Source organism: Nyctereutes procyonoides, unplaced genomic scaffold (assembly GCF_905146905.1).
Source record: "Nyctereutes procyonoides isolate TBG_1078 unplaced genomic scaffold, NYPRO_anot_genome, whole genome shotgun sequence".
Taxonomy (NCBI): Eukaryota; Metazoa; Chordata; class Mammalia; order Carnivora; family Canidae; genus Nyctereutes; species Nyctereutes procyonoides.
This window is the reverse complement of record NW_026575113.1, coordinates 861,864-881,189: the sequence shown is the minus strand read 5'-3', so window position 1 is coordinate 881,189 and position 19,326 is coordinate 861,864. Positions and strand designations below refer to the sequence as shown.

Here is a 19,326-nt window from a genome sequence, read left to right as displayed (position 1 = left end):
GCTCAGCGGTTTAGTGCCTGCCTTTGGCCCAGGGTGTGGTCCTGGGGTCTCGGGGTTGAGTCCCGCATCACGCTCCCTGCATGGAGCCTGCCTCTCTCTCTGCCTGTGTCTCTGCCTCTCTGTGTGTCTCTCATGAATAAATAAATAAAATCCTAAATAAAAAATTTATTTAAAAATAAATCAAGGGGAAAAAAAAAGAGGAAATCTGTAGACTTGGAAGACATCAATCAATGCAATTAATTGCATTAATTAATAATTATTTCAACCTGACTAAAGTGAAAAAATCCTAATACACAACCAAAGAGATTGGAAATATGAACACTGATGGCATCTTTGATGTTATTAAAGCATTGTGCCTAAATTTTTTGTATGCTTGTAGCATTGAGGCTATGTATTTAAGAGTGCTTGCTTTGAAATACTTTAATTCAAATAAATTCACAGAAAAAATAAGATGCTCAAAATAAGCCAGGGAAGGAAAAAGTGTAACAAGATTGGACATGAAATAATTGTTGAAGCTGGGTAAAGGATATATGAGGATTCATCACATTTTCTCTACTTTCCATTTGAAATTTTCAATGAAAAAGTTTTATTCTGTACCATCCACATGAGGGGATCATCAACTATGCCCTTAAGTAGATGAGATCCAATAAAAGGAAGACTGAGATTGAAATACAAATGTGGAGGTCACCGGTGACCTTGGAAGAAGGCTTTTTGGTTAAATGCTCATTATGACAGTGATTGTGCTCATTATGATTGTGACTGGAATGAGTTCAGTAACAGGAGACAATAAGAGGTGAGGTGAGTCTAAGGAGAAAATAAAAATGGCAGGTAGCTGGACTTCTCTGGAGTCAAGAGAGACTTTTCGTTTTTGGTCAATAGAAACAAAGGGTTTAATCTCTGCTGATAGAAGCAATACAGAAAAAGGGAGTGAAGTGATCATGCAGGAAAGTAGACAAATGCAGAAGCAAAGATATTGAATAAGTGAGAGGAGCTGGGATCCCATCCCAGAGTAGACAGGATGGTCTGGGTCAGGAGCAGGGCACAATTCACCTACTAGCTACTTTACTAGGGCTCAATGCACAGGCTGACATAGAAGCAAGCTGACACATTTGCTGGTAGAAAGATGGGCAAGTTCTCTTTTCATTGCTTCTGTTTTATCAGAATATAAAGACAAGCCACAAGCTAGGAGTCAGGGAGAGGGGAGTGATCAGAGGTTTAAAGAGATGCACTGGGAAATAAGCACCTTGGAGAGAGGCAAATGAACTTACTACAAAAACACAGTAGGAATGTCAAGCAGCCCTAAAGGATCCTCTGAAACTTGTGATCATATATTTAAAGCAAAATCAGCCATCTTATTTTATGTTATTTTGTAACCATGTTCTGCTACTCTGATGCAGAAATGAACAAACCCAAGATCTGACTTTAACCAGGGCTGGCATTTGTCATGGAAGTACGATGAAAGGAAGGAAAAAGAAATCGAGGAATACATCAGATTGATTATAATGATGGGTTACAGAAATAAGCAGGTTTAGACAGAAGTATAGATGTAAGAGGAATGCTGGGTAGAGTTTAAAGAATTGTTGGATATGGAAAAACAGAGAAAATATAGTGTAAAGACAGAAGGCAATTGTCAAAGAGTAAAATGTGACTGGGATTTGAAGATGGTATAGTTATTGGTAATAGCAAGGCAAGAGTGAAGAAAATATTCTTTGAAAATAAAAAGCAAGGTACTGAACTGGATGGATTTTTGATGTAGAAATCACTAACAATGATGAGAATCTAAGTTGAGAGAAAACAGTAAGTCAGACCCCAAAATCTTCCAAGGAAAAGGATGATCACAGATGAATGCAAAAGAGTAAGAGGGAAAGTTTATTCTAGTGTCAGGTGTTTCCTTTTAGTTTTTAATTTTTTTTTCTAGTGTCAGGTATGTTAAAGGAGCTGGAGTTTTTAGGGAAGAATAGTTGCCTGGAAGGGGCAAGAAGAAGCCAGAAGAATCCCCACCCCCCACTCTTAGTCATGGGATCTATGGGGTCTGGAAGAGCCATTACTTAGTGGGGTGAAGGAAGCACACTCCTCAGGCGGATGGCCAAGAGTCAGTGAAAACTCTACCTGGACAGTGTCTTCCAAATCACAGATTAACATTCACCAAGTAAAACATAAAGATGATTTCACTGCTATAAACAATTATTATTATACTTACACCCAATAGAGTTAATTTAGCTCCCTTGAAAGATAACATTATAAAAATTTCAGTCTTTATTTACCTTCCTGTTGTAATTGAGCTAGGAAAAGTGCAAGGTATGTGTCTGATATTAATTCTGGACCCGTCAAGAGAGAATTCAAGTTGAACCACTGAAAAGAAATCATAAATATTTAAGTTAATGTACATTGTAAGTAATGAGGAAGTTTTAACATGTTAAGAATATAACCCACCTAAATTTATTAAGACTAAACAGCAAAAATCTGTCAAATTTAGATTTTTTTAAAAGCATTAAATAATGTGATTTTTAAGAACTGAAATAAATGTTGCAGATTTATCAGTATTAAATGTTTTAAAATGCTTTTTCAAAAATAAAATTTTGCTTTAAGTCATAAATTTTAAATCTCCCACCCCGAAAAAGAGCATAGATACTGATAATACTTTAAAGTATCTTTGATAGGTTATAATTAAATCTTTTTTCAAAGTATCAGCCCAACAAAAAATCCTAATCACAGTATACTGAAGAAAAATGAAGCTACACAAAGTTTTCCCACTGCTGATAATTTTGGTTAAAAGATTTCAGGGTTGCCTCGGTGGCTCAGTCAGTTAAGCATTTGACTCTTGATTTCAGCTCAGGTCATGATCTCAGGAACATGGGAACGAGCTTTGTGTCAGGCTCTACACTCAGTGCAGAGTCTGCTCAAGAATCCTCTCCATCTGCCCCTCCCCCTGCTTGCGTGCTCATACTCTCTCTCTCTAAAATAAATAAATAAAATTTTAAAAGATTTCAATTGTGAGAGAACTGGACATTCCAGGAAGAGAACTTCTATAATTGCCAATTGATTTTATAAACATCACTAAGTCACTAAGCCACTATCACATGTAATTAAAATCATTTAGTCACTACTTCATAAGACCCCTAATTTAACCCACAAGATAAGGAAGTTTGAAAAGTTCCCATCAGCATTATAACTGACTATTCTTCCTTGATTTTGGCAGAGAATGCTTTTCCAGTCATCCATTTCTCCAAAGACAACATACAGATGGCAAACAGACAGGTAAAATATGCTCATCATCACAGAAATGCATATCCAAACTACCGTGAGATATCACTTGTCAGAATGGCTAAAATCAAAAACAAAAGAAACAAGGGCTAAGAAGGATGTGGCAAAAGAGGAACCCTTGCACACTGCTGGGAATGTAAACTGGTACAGCCCCTATGGAAAACAGTATGGAGGTCCCTCAAAAAATTAAAAATAGAACTACCCTATGATTCAGTAATTCCACTACTGGGTATTTATCCAAAGAATCCTAAAACACTAATTTGAAAAGATATATGCCCCTCTATGTTTAATGCAGCATTATTTACAATAGCCAAATTATGGAAGCAGCCCAAGTGTCCACCAACAGATGAATGGATAAAGATAGAAGATAAATACACACACACACAAACACAGGAATATTAGCCACAAAAAGGAATGACATCTTGGGGCACCTGAGTGGCTCAGTCAGTTAAACATCTGACTCTTGATTTCAGCTCAGGTCATGATCTCATGGTCATGGGATCAAGCCCCAACTCGGGCTCTGCACCCAGCTCAGAGTCTGAGATTCTCTCTCCCTCTCCCCCACGTGTGTGTGCATGCTCTCTCTCTCTCTCTCTCTCTCTCTCTCTCTCAATAATTATTTAAAAAAAGAATGAAATCTTGCCATTTGCAACATGGATGGATCTAGAAAATATAATGCTAAGTGAAATAAGTCAGAGAAAGACAAATAACGTATGATTTCACTCATATGTGGTATTTAAGAAACAGAACAAAGGTACAAAGAAAAAAGAAACAAACCAAACAACAGACTCTTAACTACAGAGAACAAACTGAGGGTTACCAGAGGGGAAGGGACGGGTAGATGGGTGAAGCAGGTGAAGAGGATAAGAGCATACTTGTGATGAGCACTGAGTGATGTACAGAATTATTGAATTACTATATTGTACACCTGAAACTAATATAAACACTGTATGCTAACTATACTGGAATTAAAAACAATACACAGAAAAAAACCTTTTCCAATCATATTTTTCATAATACAAGGACCTCATACACAATACATAATGAAAAATGTAACCATAAACAAAAATATAGAGCCAAAGATAAGTCAAAATTTGACATTTCTTGTATTTGTCAAAGATAATTTAAAATGTGAAAATTCAATTTTACTTATTTTTATTTAAATTTTTAAACTTTTTAAAGATTTTACTTACTTATGAGAGAGAGACAGAAAGCACGAGCAAGGAAGAGAGGGAGAAGTGGGCTCCTTGCTGAGCAAGGCATCTAACACAGGGCTGGACCGGATCCCAGAACTTGGGCTCATGACCTGAGCCGAAGGCAGACATTTAACCGACTGAGCCACCTTGCTCCTCCCCTTATTTTTAATTTTGATTTATTTATTTGAGAGAGAGTGTGTGTTTGTGTGTGTGAGTGGGGGAAGGGGGTAGCGGGAGAGAGAATCCTCAAGTCAGCTCTTTGCTCAGGAGGCTCAATCTCACAAACCAGGATACAGACCTGAGCCAAAACCAAGAGTGGAACACTGTTATCGGTTGAGCCACCCAGGTGCTCTGAAAGTTCAATTTTAAAGAACTAAAATTTTTAAAACCTCTCAAAATAACGATGTAAGTTTACATGCAAACCAATACAAAGGGACTTCTGGGACCTAAGTCTTCAGATCTTAAAAAAATCCAGTGAGTACTTTATATAGAAAAAGTAAAATACTTGGGTCATATTTTTTAAAAAATATAAACAAAAGTCAAAGGTTAAATAATCATGGCATGGTCCTCCCTGGGTTTTCCTTAGAGTCGATCCCTACTCAGGTCAGCCTCTACTGTGCCACACCATCTTCCTTGCTCTTTATAACTCAGGAGGGACCTTTAGAAATAACTAAGTCACATGAAGCTGCTTCTGGGAGGCTGACCTAAAAGATAATAGTAGGGCTTCTGCTTTGAATTCTCTTTTATTGATTTAATCCAATGTTCTCATTCTTGATTTCATTTTCTTTTTGCTCTGTAGTATTTCTAAAAACAGTTTTATGGAGATGTAACTGACTTGTGAGAAATCACACACATTAAAATGTCCAATTTGAAGTTTAACATATGCATATACACCCATGAAAGCTCACCACAACCAAGAGTGTTTCTTGCACCCCTTACGATCCTCTTCTCTCACTGCGCCTTGCCTTCCTCATCCCCAGGCAACCACTGGTCATTCTACTTGTCACTATAGATTAGTTTGCATTTTCTAGATCTTTATGAAAATGGAACCATCCAGTATGTAGTATTTTGTGTGTGGCTTCTTTCACTCAGCATAATTATTTTTAGATTCATCTATGTTGTTAAACATATCAATAGTTTGTTTCTTTTTATATTAAATCATTTACAAGAACTCTTTTGAAGATTCAAAATTCTAATAAGAAGGACTTTAAATAATTGTGGTATCATGTACATAGAAATTCTTTGGTAATTATTTATAAAAATAACATCTTAGGTACATTCTTGATTTGAAAAAAGGCTTGTTCAAGGCCCATTCCATGTTCTTTTTGAAAAAAAAATGACTTTATGTAGATGTACAGATTACATGGTGTTTTGGCACGTGAGTAATCTTGATATGCTAAAGCAAACATGACTCAAAAATTTATTCATGCTGGATGTTGTTTCAGGTCACGATACTACTACTATACACTGAATACAAATCTATAAAGTCACAGTTAACTGGAAGAACATCTTTATCACATAAAACTCGGTAAAGTAACCACATCTGTACTGCATTAAACAGAAAGTTTTTTCTTATGATATAGTTAAATTATGCAGTTGGCCCATGAACAATATGGGGGTTGGGGATGCTGACCCCTGCACAGCTAAAAATCCACATGTAACTTTTGACTCCTCAAAAAACCCCAACCACTGATAGCCTACTGGTGACTAGATGCCTTACTTCGAATGTGAACAATTAACACATATTTTGTATATATATATAATACACTTGTTGGGTTTTTTTTTTTAAGTAGGCTCCATGCCCAACATGGGGCTTGAACTCACAACTCTGACACTAAGAGTTAGTTACATGCTCTACCGACCAGCTAAGTGCCCCTTACATACTTATATTTATAATAAAGCTAGAGAAAAAAAAATGTTACTAAGAAAACCATAAGGGAAATACATTTACAGTACTGTATTTTTAAAAAATTCACATATAAGGGCAGCCCTGGTGGCCCAGTGGTTTGGCGCTGCCTTCAGCCCAGGGCGTGATCCTGGAGACCGGGGATCGAGTCCCACATCGGGTGCCCTGCTTCTCCCTCTGCCTGTGTCTCTGCCTCTCTCTCTCTCTCTCTCTCTCATGAATAAATAAAATCTTAAAAAAAAAATTCACATATAAGCAGACCCATGTAGTTCAAACCCATGTTGTTCAAGAGTCAAGTATGTATGGTTGTTTTAAATCTGTAAGGGGAACTGATAGTGTCTTTTAAAATAGCAAATCTCTATCAAGATTGAAACCATACCACATACACATTATTGGTAAGTTTCTTCATCTTTAATTTTCCAATCCTTTACATTTTAGTTGCAAATGGAATGCAAAATGAGAAGAAAGACGGGGAAGGGGAGAAACATTACCTGTTTCCCTAATTTTCTAACTGTAAACCAGTGTTCTTTGTAATTGCATATAAATGATCTTTCATTTCTAGAAAAAGAAAAAAATACATACACAAGTTGAAATAGTAGAGTTCATATTCATTTAGTTTATCTATTGGCAAGTACTATAAAAAACATTAGGATTATGCTTACAGCTAAGGATCACTGGTTTTTAAGAAATTACAAAACGGTATAATTCTCTCTGCAGATTAGCAATGCCGTGCAAAAACACTGGCGTCACACAGCATTTAAGGATCAGCTCTGTGCTGCCACACACTGAGGTGTGGGGAAGGCTCAGTGGGCAGATATTCATAGACATCCCCAAAAGATATAATAGGAAATTCTAAGGGAATGAAACCGGGAACATCAAAACAAAAGCATTGAAAATATACTTTTCTTCTTTAAAAAATTCTAACTTTAAAAGTCAAATTTAGGAAAAGCAATATAAAATCTTACATGGGATCGATCCTGAGCCTCTGATACTCCGGACTGTTGAAGAGAATTAGTTCTAAACCCCAAACTTTCAAGGCATTGCTTATAACCTGTTTAAAAAAAAAAAAAAAAAAAAAGCAACTTTCCATGAGCTAAACTATCAATTCCAAATTTAAGTAGTGTGGTCATGTGAAGTGTATAAACAACTGTACTTTATGTATAATTTTCCCTGGAAAGTTACGGTTTTTAAAAAAGTTTGTATGTATAGATATATCACTAAATCCATAAAGAACAAACATAGCATTAAAACAGTGCTATTTACACTAGGTTTCTGGAACGTTCCAGAGAAGCACACAGTTCCTAGATGAAACTGCCTCAAAAATCCAGATGTATATTTGATCCAGCAGGTACTATTCTTAAAACCAGTCCAATATATGCATGTGATAATTTGGCTGCTATGGATCCTGCTTTAGAAAAGCTATATTCAACTCAGAACCTGGGCTGTCAGTAGTGATGAAAATTTTGTTTATTAGGAGTTCTTCCTGGGAATTTAAACTGAAGGTCTCAGACTTTAAGCTTCTATTATCATGGATTTGTAATTCATAGGGGGAAAGAAAACCAGAACAAAAAATAAATCTGATTACTTCAAACTGTCTGAGAAAACAAAATGGATTTCTGAAAACCTACTATCTGCCCTCCAGGGTGGCCAACAAAGAAGGGAGTGAAGCAGGTACTAGCTTGGATACAAAGTGAATGCCATGTGGTGGACAAAGGTGAATGGGCACCAAGAACAGCTCTACACAAATAGGCCATGGCGGGTGCCAGACCTGCTCGAGCTTCCCCTAGCCCTGTGGCAGTGGCTGCACACTGCCATCCACAGTGGAGCGCTGGGTGGAAATGTTCCTTAGTGGGGAATCCAGGAGGACAGCACAGGGGGGTGCAACAGAGGTATCTGTAGAAACAGACACCCCAAGAAGAGGTTCTGAAAGAACTCTGGACACACCTCCCAAGGGTGAGAAACAGAATGAAAGACCCAGATAAAAGAATCTCACAAGCACATCTACCATCACCCACAGAATTCAAGGGGAGTGTAAGTTTCAAAAAAGAAAACAAGCAAAAGCCACGGACCATAATAAAGAGATACAGTCCTGGTAGGCGGATTTAAATGGAAGGTAGTAAGCTGCTGCATTTTCTCAAATTTATACAAATAGTAAGTTTGAAATACTGTGACTTATTGGAATTATGGTTATCAGGATCCAGATGTAAATTAAATCATCTCCTTTCAAAAAGCCCTAATCTAGAAATGAGGGCTCGGGGATGCCAGGGTGGCTCAGTCAGTTGGCTCAGTCAGTTAAGTGTCTGACTCTTGATCTCAACTCAGGTCTTGATCTCAGGGTCATGAGTTCAAGCCTCGTGTTGGGATCCAGGCTGGGTATGGAGCTTACTTTAAAAAAATAAATAATAAAATAAAATGAAGGTTCTACAATCCTAATTTTCATGTTTAACTCTATAAAAATCCAGTACTCTAGAGTATAATCTCATACTTTTTTTTTTTTCAGTTTTTTTCCTTGTGCTCTACAGCTGATTTTTATTTTTTTTATAATCTTAGACACTAACTATTGGAGGAATTTCTGAAGGTCGCATCATTACAGTGATCATGAAAGGCTGTGAAGAAATATTCATATCAACCATATCCTCAGCTTGAACAGTGCCTGGGACATAAACAACCCTTAGTACATGCTTGTGACTACTTACTTGAATAGAGAAAAAACCACTGTCATCCATATTTCCAGAAGGCTGCTGTTTAATGTGGATAGGTAGTTGAGGCGGGGGTTGAGGGTGGGAAGAGAAGGATTAAAACTGTCATTAGTGTGCATTTTTAAAATAACATCTTGTGCAATCCCATTTATACAGTCAAGAGCAGAGTTATAATTAACAAGTCAGTGCCCCATAGGAAAAATGGTGCATCCGTTTCTAAACAGTACCCACATTTTAAAAATCCACAATTTCCTGAGTTTAAAATCAGTACCTGTAAAAATGTGCGATAGTCTTCACTAGTAACTCCTCCTTCTGCCATTCTCATCCTCTCTTCTTCATCTAGCTGATGTGCAATTGAAGATAATTCCACAGGGCTAAAATATTCTCCTTGCAATAGATTATTCAAGCAATGTTGAGCACAAAGTGAGCCTTCTTGCTAATATTTCCAAAAGAAAAAATTCAAATGTGACTTGTGAAACAAGATTTGTACAGTATCTTCCTCTATTTTTTTTTTCAGTATCTTCCTCTAAAGAGAATTTAATCATTAACTCAACAGAGCCAAACTGAACCTTTTTGGCTTTTGATAAGCATGATTTACATTAAGTACATGAATTTTCATTTTTGAACTCTTACAACTTTACCACTAATGAAACTACAATTATTTAGCTATGTGATCAAAAACTTAAGAATGATTTACATCATTCTATCAAGTATGCCAAATTTCATGTTTTACTAGAAACTATAAAAACATTAGCATCTCTCATTTTCAGTACCTAAAACACACGTATCTTTGGAGGTTCCACAGCAAATTTAAAATGCTGAAAGGAAACTTTAATCCCTAGATCATCTGTATTCTTTTAACAAGACAATCTATTCAATCTAAAAAGGAATTTGAGATCAATGAACAAAAGAATCTCAAGAATTGATACAGGTAAGAAAGATCCTGTTTGAGGTTAATGAAGACTTGTAGCTAACTGCACAAAGTGTATATGTAGTATAGTACAATGAGCAAAACTTCCAAAAACCACCCCTGGAGCTCATTTCCAGACAAGCCAGCAAGAAGGGCTGCATCCAAGCAGCCATGGGATGAATCATCGGTATCACTGGCTTCCTATTGTGGGGGGTTGGAGGGAGTACAACTTTCCATGGGCACCAGGGTCTTCAAGTGCTGGGCAAATGGCTCTCACACAACCAGCACCCCAAATCTAAATCCAAGCTGCATGGCACTGAGCAGTCTGCTTATCACCCAGCTGCCTACAACAATGCCACTTTCTCATGCTTGCCTTCTAAGGAAGATTCACTGGTGGATGAGATCCCTTCCTGTGAACACAAACCCGTCTGTAGGGGGATGGCAGAAGAGAACACTTTCTTCTCCTATTCCCTGGTCCTCTAAGATCTCCCTTTCCCTAGTAACGTCTATGCCTTAACCCAACCTGTCTTACCTTGTGCAATTTGTTCTATGTTACACAATAGATGATGACCCCCTGGGGAGCCTTGGTGGCTCAGGTCATGATCCCAGAGTCCTGGGAAGCCCTGTATCTGGGCTCCGAGCTCAGCAGGGAGTCTGCTTCTTCCTCTCTCTTCCCCCGCCCCCCATACTCTTTCTCTCAAATAAATAAAATCTAAAACAAAACAAAAATAGATGGTGACTCCAAAGAACCCTGGAAGATGCATACTTTTCCTGATGAATAAATTTTTCTAGGAGCAAAATTCAGCTTCTGAAAATGATACAGGGTATGTATACAACAGAATCAGAAGGGAGCACTGAGACAGTCTCAAAACGTACACACTATATGATTCCATTTACTAAAGCTCAAAAACAGACAAAACTAATCTATGATGCTAGAATTCAGGACAGTGATTGTCCTTGCAGGGGTGAAGGTGGGATGGAGGCCTAAGTGGAGCTTATGGGATGTAGGTAATGTTCTGTTACCTGATCTAAGCATTATTTACATATGTGTGTCCACTTTGTCAGAACTTAGAGCTGTACTATGATGTTCTGTGTACCCCTAACATATGATTGTTACACTTAAAAGGTTCAAATAATAACAAAAAACCTCTGCTAAGATACAGTTATTTCACATGTCAAGAGCTATTTACTATAGTGACCAGACACTGGATTTTCTGGAAACAGTTCTAATGCAAATTTTCTTTTTTTTTTTAAGATTTTATTTATTCATTCATAGAGACACACACAGTGTGTGTGTGTGTGTGTGTGTGTGAGAGAGAGAGAGAGAGAGAGAGAGAGAGAGAGAGAGGCAGAGACACAGGAAGAGGGAGAAGCAGGCTCCATGCAGGGAGCCTGACATGGGACTCGATCCTGGGTCTCCAGGATCACACCCCACGCTGCAGGGAGATACTACTGATTACAACAGAAACCAGGCAGAAACCTAAGGGTATGCTCAGAAATGGCCCTAATGTAAAGGGCCACACAGTCAACCCAGCAGATCTTCATCTCATCTCAGTGGTAAGTCTCATGCTCTACAGTGAGGCTCAGCAAACACAAGCATCTGAATCACAAGAACAGCCAGCACATCTACAGTATGCATGCCAGGAAGCATTCCAAGTGCTTAACTGAGGTAGACACTTTATTATCCTCCTATCTTCCAGGAGGAAACTGGAGCAGAGAGACTTAGTAAGTAACCAGCCCAAGATGTATGCGCAGTAAATGGCAGAGCTGGGATTCACACCCAGCAAAAGTTTCAAGCCTGTGATATTATTACTTTCTCAAGCCACTTATTTGGGATTCCTAAACCTCAAATATCCTAAAGGCAATTAGGAACCAGAATCGCCACAGGGCAAAATGAAGATCATGAAGTTAAAGCTCAGCATCTTTTAACTATTTGTATTAATTTTAAACACAATCCCAACAAATTTGATTATCATTCTCAGTTCACATTACATGAAAAGTATCAATGGAGATGGCACAGTGACTGTACCAAGAGTAGGCAGCAAAAGAAATGGCAATGAAAATACCGGACTCCAGGGGATTCCTGGGTGGGTAAGCGGTTTAGCACCTGCCTTTGGCCTAGGGCGCAATCCTGGAGTCCCAGGATCGAATCCCAGGATCGAGTCCTGCATCGGGCCTGGCATGGAGCCTGCTTTTGTCTCTGCCTCTCTCTCTCTCTCTCTCTCATGAATAAATAAATAAATAAATCTTTAAAAAAAAAGGAAGGAAGGAAGGAAGGAAGGAAGGAAGGAAGGAAGGAAAAATACCAGACTCCAGAACTAAAACAAAAACCAAGATACTCAGCAGTTGGTGACCATTAATAATAGGTTAAAGTTATGGGCTGGCAAACTCTAGCCTATGAGCCAAATCCAACCTGCTCCAGCAGCTAAGGATGGTTTTTATGCTTTTATTTCTTTAATTTTTATTTTAAGATATTTTTATTTATTTTAGAAAGCGTGCACAAGCAAATGGGGAGAGACACGGAGAAAGAATCTGAAGCCGACTCTGTGCTCAGTATGAACCCCACTCAGGGCTGGATCCTACAACCCTTGAGATCATGACCTGAGCAAAAACCAAGAGCCAGCTGCTCGACTGACTGAGCCATCCAGGCGCCCAGGTTTTTATGATTTTAATGGTTGGGGAACACAGACATACACACACAAACAAGAATACGTGAAGCCATACACAACCTGCAAAGCTTACAATACAGAAAAACTATTTAAGTCGGATAAATAGTACAACCCACATCTCAGAACCTTAAGAAACTCTCTTGATTCATTCAAATATTTATTGAGCAATTATTATCTGCCAGGCACTATCTTGGGCACTGCGGACAGATCACTGAGCAACTGTTGCATTCTAACTTAAGAGAGGACACTCAAAGTGATAACTCTGAAAATGGGGGATACCAATATTCCAAGAGAAAGTAGCTGGCTGCAAGGTCTGCTATAGGCAGGTATCTTTATATACACAGCTTCCTTAGAGCCAAAGGTGGTTCTCTGGCTGTATGTAGCAAAGGTTAAATATGTGTGGCAGAGGGGAAGAGAATGCGCCAGAAAATGGCCTATCAAGCTAAAACATTCCCAGAATGGACTATGTGTGAGATTAACAATGGGCCCTATGGTTACAAGGTGCTTTCCATTCTTGAACTATGCTTCAAAAAACCTTACCAGCCTTCTATTGAGTACATATAAGTTGACGATAAAGGTAAATTGTACTCAAGTACCTTTAAAGCCGTCACAGATGTTGATAACTGAGAGCGACTTCCTTCAGGAAACTAGACCTTTATGAGGCTAGAGCCCAGCTTCTTTTGATCTGGTGGTTCAGTAGTTACCTTCACTGAAATCTATGCAAACAGTGACCCATATCCACCAATCAGTATTTGTAAAAACATACAGCTCTCAGGAGATGGTGTGTGGAAACGTTTAAAGTCTTCCACTTGAAACATCTGGTCCTACACTAAAGCTTTTGAAAATCAGTAATAAAAATATGTGTACACAGGGTTCTCTTTATCCAATCTCCTTGGTCGAGCAACTAAATTTCTCTTGTCCAAGATCCATAAATCATGCCAATCAAAAGACTAGTGATAACTATACCACCGAGCCCTTCCCCACACGTAAAAACTGGTCTACCCCAGCCCCAAAACGTGCTAAAATCGTTTCTATAGGGAAAAGCACTCCATTTAACAATTCGTTTAAATTTGGCATGTGTGTTTTTCAGTGGATAAGCACTTGACAAAATCAAACCCCTTTGCTCCTACTCATCGGACACCCCTTCCAAACATGCAACTACCATGAGACAATATATCCCGTGCCAAAATTGTCCTGAGGAAGCTTTCACTCACACCCAAACAAGCATGCTTATGGTCTGTGGGAAGAGATGGGCTTGTCCACGTGCCACAAACGGCGTCTTCAAAGCGCGTGGTTATCCGAGACTCAGACGAGACGCAGGCGAGGCGCGCCACAACACAACTATTCCAGTCCACTCCCGATACCCGCTAGGAGAGGCTCGCCCTTCTGCCCCGGGAGGATCCAACCACCCGAAGAAACGAAACCCGAACATCCCCTAACAAAGAGTCTTGGGACGACTTCCCTGTTGAGCGGCGCGCAGGATTTCCTACCTCCCTTCCCCAAGTGTCAGGCCCAGCGCGGGCCGAGCCAAGGTCCCCGCCCTCGGGAGGCTTCTGGACCTAGTGCCGGAGGACGAGAACGAGCCCCGAAGATCCGAGCGTCTGCGAGGTTCCAAGATAGGGTCGAGGAGCCCAGACAAGGAAAAGTGGATTCTGCCAGGAGTAGGGCTGGCGGAGTGGGGTGGAGTTAGGAAGGGGCGAGGCACTCGTCCAAGGCGTGACCGGCCAGACACCTGGGGAGAGCGGGCGCCAGGGACCGGAGCGCGGATCCCACGGGAAGCGGAGGGGAAGCGCACAGCCACCCCCTCGGCGGCACCCCTCTCTCGCGCCCCCCGGCGCCCCCGGCGCCCCCGGCGCCCCCGGCCCTGCCTCAGTCCCTCCCGGCTCCCCGGCGTCCCCGGCCCGGGCAGAGGGCGCGGAGGGGACGTCAGGAAAGCCCCCCCGCCCGCCCGGCCCAGCCTGGGATGGGGCGGGCGACTCGGGCCCCCGCCAGCTCTCCAGGAGGACACCGTACCGCGCCTCACCGCGGCCACCGCACGGCGGGCAAGCTCCCCGCCAAACTCGGACACTCACTTTCTCGTGGAAGATGGACTCCATGTTTATTTGTCTGGAGCCAACGGCCCCCGCGCCGAAACACCCCCTCCAGCCCCGCCCCTCGGCCCCACCCCGTCCCCCGCCCCGCCCCGCCCCGCCCCGAGCCCCCCTGCCCACGTGCCTCGCCCCGACCAATCACCCCCGAGGACCGGCGTCACGTGGGACAAAGAGCGAGTGCACGCCGGGGCGGGAGAGGCGAGGACACGTGACCTTTGCAGCGCGTCCTCCCACTTCCTTTTATCTGGCCGGCTGGGGGAGCTGCAGCGCCCCCTGCGGTCTGGAGGACCCCCCCCCCCTGCTTCCCACCCATTGCTATGGATTTTCAGGCCTCAAGGGGTCTGGATAAGGAATACCTGGGTTATGCGTTCTCTTAGGTTTTTCCACGTTGTACTTCCTCCTTTTCATATCTGCGTATCAGGTATGATTATTTTTAATGGCTTTCTCCTCCTCCCCCACTGAAAGCCATTCCATTCCCAACACCTAGCACTTGCCTAAAAATGTAATTAATATTTATATAGAGCTTAATGTAAGGTAGGCATTCTTTTTAAACTACTTTGCATATATTAACGAATTTAATACAACAACCTTGTAGGTGTTGTTATGATTCCTGTCTCATACGTGAGGACACGTGAGGATGCACAGGGAGGTTAAGAAAAGAACCGTGCCCAAGGTCCACTGAGTTGGGGTCCAAGTCCAGACACCTTGTTACTAGCGTCTGCGTTCTGACCCTGAGAAGTAAGCAGGAGTTGGAGAAACTGAAAAGTCCAGTAAAGTGGGAGAAGGGTGTTGATGAAACTGAAAGAGTAGGAAAGAATCAGGTTTAACCTTGAAATTAGGTTAAGGCAGGTATGTTTCTTTTTAATTTTAAGATTTTATTTATTTATTCATGAGAGACACAGAGAGAGAGAGAGGCAGAGACTGAGGCAGAGGGAGAAGCAGGCTCCATGCAGTCTCTGAGCCCAATGTGGGACTCGATCCTAGACTGTGGGATCACACCCTGAGCCAAAGGCAGATGCTCAACTGCTGAGCCATCCAGGCATCCCAGCAGGTATGCTTTTTAGACAGTTGAGGAGCTATGTAAAATTTTTAAACGAGAAGAGATTTTCATTTTACAAAGATCACTCTAGCTGCAAAAAGAGCTGATGCTGTGGAAGGAATCTTGGGAGAGATGATGGTGTTTGGGCTAGAGTAATGACCTGTAGTGGAGAGAAGACCATTTTGAGAAATTAGGAAGGTGGGGAGACTTAATAGAACTGAGTGAGAGTGGAGTGAGGGACACAGAAATGTAGGGATGATGTCTGGGTTTCTGCCCTAGACAGCCACCGAGGTAGGAATAGTATTCACTGAGATAGGGAATACTGGAGGAAGGGGCAAGGTTTGGGAAATATCTGTGAGATATAAGACAAGTAATATATACCTATTTATATATATATATATATATAAATGGTCAGGAGTTCAGGGGCTTGGTTTTATGGTAAAATGGGGAGTTATTCACAGGAGTGAATAAAATCATCTAAGGGAAAAGGAAGAGATTGAGAAGAGGATTTAGAGCAGAACCTTCAGGGTCAAGAAGGAATAGCCAAGGACAAGGGAGGAAAACTTGGAGAGTGTAAAGTTATCAAAGCCCTGAGAAAGAACGTTTCAAGAATCAGTCTGTCAGTTGCTGCCAAGAGATCCTGCAACATAAGGACTTACAGGAGTCCACTAAATTATGCTGCTATGGAGACCACTGGGGACTTGGGTGAGTGTAGGCTCAGAGGAACAGAAGGGGCAGTGGGAGATAAGGAAATGGAGTGTTCCAGTGAGGACCAGGTGCTCAATACTAGTCACTATTTACTGAAACCCTCATGTGCATAGTCCACAATCCTGTACTGGGGAAACAGTCCATGCATGTTCTTAAGGAACTGTGGCCTGACTGGGCAAATAAATCATGGTTTCATGAAGCAAAAAAATATGCAACCATTTTTTTCTGATTTTTTTTTTTAAAGAAAGTGTGTACAGAAACTAATTTTTTGTTCATATACATTACAAATATCTGGAAGAATATACAGGGCACCTAGAGGTTATGTACAAGTTTGAGATGGTAAGAGAACTAGGTAAATAGGAGGCAGTGGTGGGAAGACTTTTCACTGTATACAGTTTTATTCTTGATTTTTAAACTACTTAATGTATTATTCAGAAAAAAAAATGTGACTGTAATCATTTCTATGGCTGCTGCAAAGCATCACAAACTCAGTGGCTAAAAACAACAGAAATTTATCCTCTAAATATTCTTGAGGCCAGAAGCCTGAAACCAGTCAGCGGAACCATACTCCAGGGTCACAGGGAGAATCCTTTCCTTATTTCTTCCAGTTTCTAGATGCTCCTAGCATTAGTTGGCTTGTGATTGCAAGACTCTAACCTCGGCTTTGGTCTTCTTCACATGGCCTTCTGTTGTCTCTCTCCTCTCCTCTTTCAAGAACTAATGATTGGATTTAGATCCTACTCTAATCCAGAGTAATTCATGCTGAGATCTTAATTACACTAACAAATACCCAGCAGTAATAATTAGAGTATCATTTCATTTTCATTTTGCTTCTCCTAAATTCAATATTACCTAAAACAAAATGTTTTCCGAGAAGTAGTTGAATACAACAGGTAACGTGTATATATGCATGGAACCATCACGAGCAAGAGAATGAACCACCTATATCCCAATGTTTCCTTGTGCCCTCCTGTAATGCTTACCTCTAACCCTTTTCTGGATCTTGCTCCTCCAGGCAACCACTGATCTGCTTTAACTATAGTATACAGTTTCTAACATTTTAGATAAATGGATCCGTAAAGTGCGTGCTATCTGGCTACATTCATCTAGGATAATTAATTTGAAATTCATCAATGTCATAGCAATAGATCATTTCTTTTTTAATGCTGAGTAGTATTCCATTGTATAGATTTAATACAATTTGTCTATTTGTTGATGGACATTTGGGTTAGCTCTAATTTTTTGCTATTATGAAGCTGCTATGAACATTCATGTAAGTCTTTGTGTGAACATAAGCTTTCCTTTATCTTGGATGAATACCTCAGAGTGGAATGGCTGGGTCATATGGTAGGTGTTATTTTCACTTGAAACCACTACACTGATTTCCAAAGTGGTACAACTCCTGGCAGCTATGATTTACTTTCCTGCCAGCAGTGTGTGAGGGTCCAGGTGCTCTGCACCCTTGCGAACACCAGTAATAGGATCAGTCTTTTAATTTTAACCACTCTAATAGGTGTGTAGTGGTATCTCATTGTGGCTTAAATTTGTATTTCCATAATGACTACTGATGTTGGGAGTCTTTTCATGTGCTTTATTTGCCATCCTTTTATCTTTTTGGTGAAGTATCTATTAAATTTTGCTCACTTGAAAAATTGGGTTTGGGACACCTGGCTGGCTCAGTTGGAAGAGCATGCAACTCTTGATCTCAGGGTTATGACTTTGAGCTCCACGTTGGGTGTAGAGATTAAATAAATAAATGAATAATTTTTTAAAAATTGGGTTATCTTATTAAGTTATAAGGGTTCTTTACATATTCTAGATATAAGTTCTTTGTTGTATATTATGTTTTGCAAATTCTTTCCCCTGGTTTATGGCTGCCTTTTCCTAAGTGTTTTTTGAAGAACAAAAATTTCTAAAATTAGTTCATGCTTTATGTGTTGTATTCAAGAAATCTTTGCGAAACTCAAGGTCACTAAAATTTTCTGCTACTATCATCATTCTAAAGTACAGTTTAAAAAAAATTCTGAAAAATACCTGAGGAAAAAATTGGCTCTACTATTTAATAGTACTATGGCCTAAAATAAAGAAAACAAAATGAAAATTTAATTGTAAATTTACCATCAATGTACACAATCAAGTACTCAATAATTATTTATTTTTAAGCTAAAAAGAATCATACTTCATATTAAATAATGAATGTGGTTTTATTTCTCTCCTAACTTTTAAAATGTGAACATTCTGTAATTTAGTCACAGCCTTTACTTCCAGGTGACTTCTTCATTGGGTCTCAATTCCCTGTGTGGAAATTAAAAAGGAAGGAAATGAAAAATTATAAATTAAACTTTTACAGAGGGGGAAAGACTCAGAAGAATATGAATTCAATATCTTATATTCTATTAAATTGACCCATTACAATTTTTATATAGACTCAACATACTCATTCTATTGTCTCATGATTTTAAACTTTTACCATCCCTTTAATTTCATTTTTCCAAATTAAGGAACTACAATTTCTTAGTCTGTACAAAAGCTATTATCCTTTCAATGAGTTCATTTGAGGTTTTTCTGAACACCTTCCAATTCATTTATCTTTCTTGAAATCCTTAACTGTAAACCTCCTCTCCATACTGTTAATGCTGCTCAAGCCGCTGGTCCCTTGAGCTTTTCCCACCCAGCTGCATACCCAGCAGCAGCTACCCTGTCTTGCTAACTAACTTTTTGCCAAAAGAGTCATCTCCAGAGACACAATGGGACCAGGCAGCTGCCAGCTGCCTTCTGATCACTCAACCACCGCATCTCAAGCTCTCAAGCAGCGTTCCTGCGAATATAGCACCAAGCCACTATT

The 19,326-nt window shown here is 40.1% G+C and overlaps 1 protein-coding gene across 4 annotated transcripts in view; it reads right to left on the bottom strand.

The window, feature by feature from the left end:
* The window catches only part of ATXN3 (ataxin 3), a 35,637-nt gene extending 20,853 nt beyond the window's left edge, over positions 1–14,784 (bottom strand). Inside the window, exons 1-6 of one of the 4 annotated variants that reach the window (XM_055333670.1) lie at positions 14,717–14,784; positions 9,337–9,501; positions 9,063–9,107; positions 7,332–7,417; positions 6,858–6,924; positions 2,265–2,352 (exon numbers count right to left, since the gene is read on the bottom strand). In XM_055333670.1, the coding sequence (XP_055189645.1) occupies positions 2,265–2,352; positions 6,858–6,924; positions 7,332–7,417; positions 9,063–9,107; positions 9,337–9,501; positions 14,717–14,740 (475 nt within the window). In that variant the 5' untranslated portion in view covers positions 14,741–14,784. Of the gene's footprint in view, positions 1–2,264; positions 2,353–6,857; positions 6,925–7,331; positions 7,418–9,062; positions 9,108–9,336; positions 9,502–14,134; positions 14,372–14,716 lie in introns of those variants that run through there. The other 3 variants (XM_055333671.1, XM_055333672.1, XM_055333673.1) reach the window with 3 other exon arrangements.
* Positions 14,785–19,326: the final 4,542 nt, after the last annotated feature.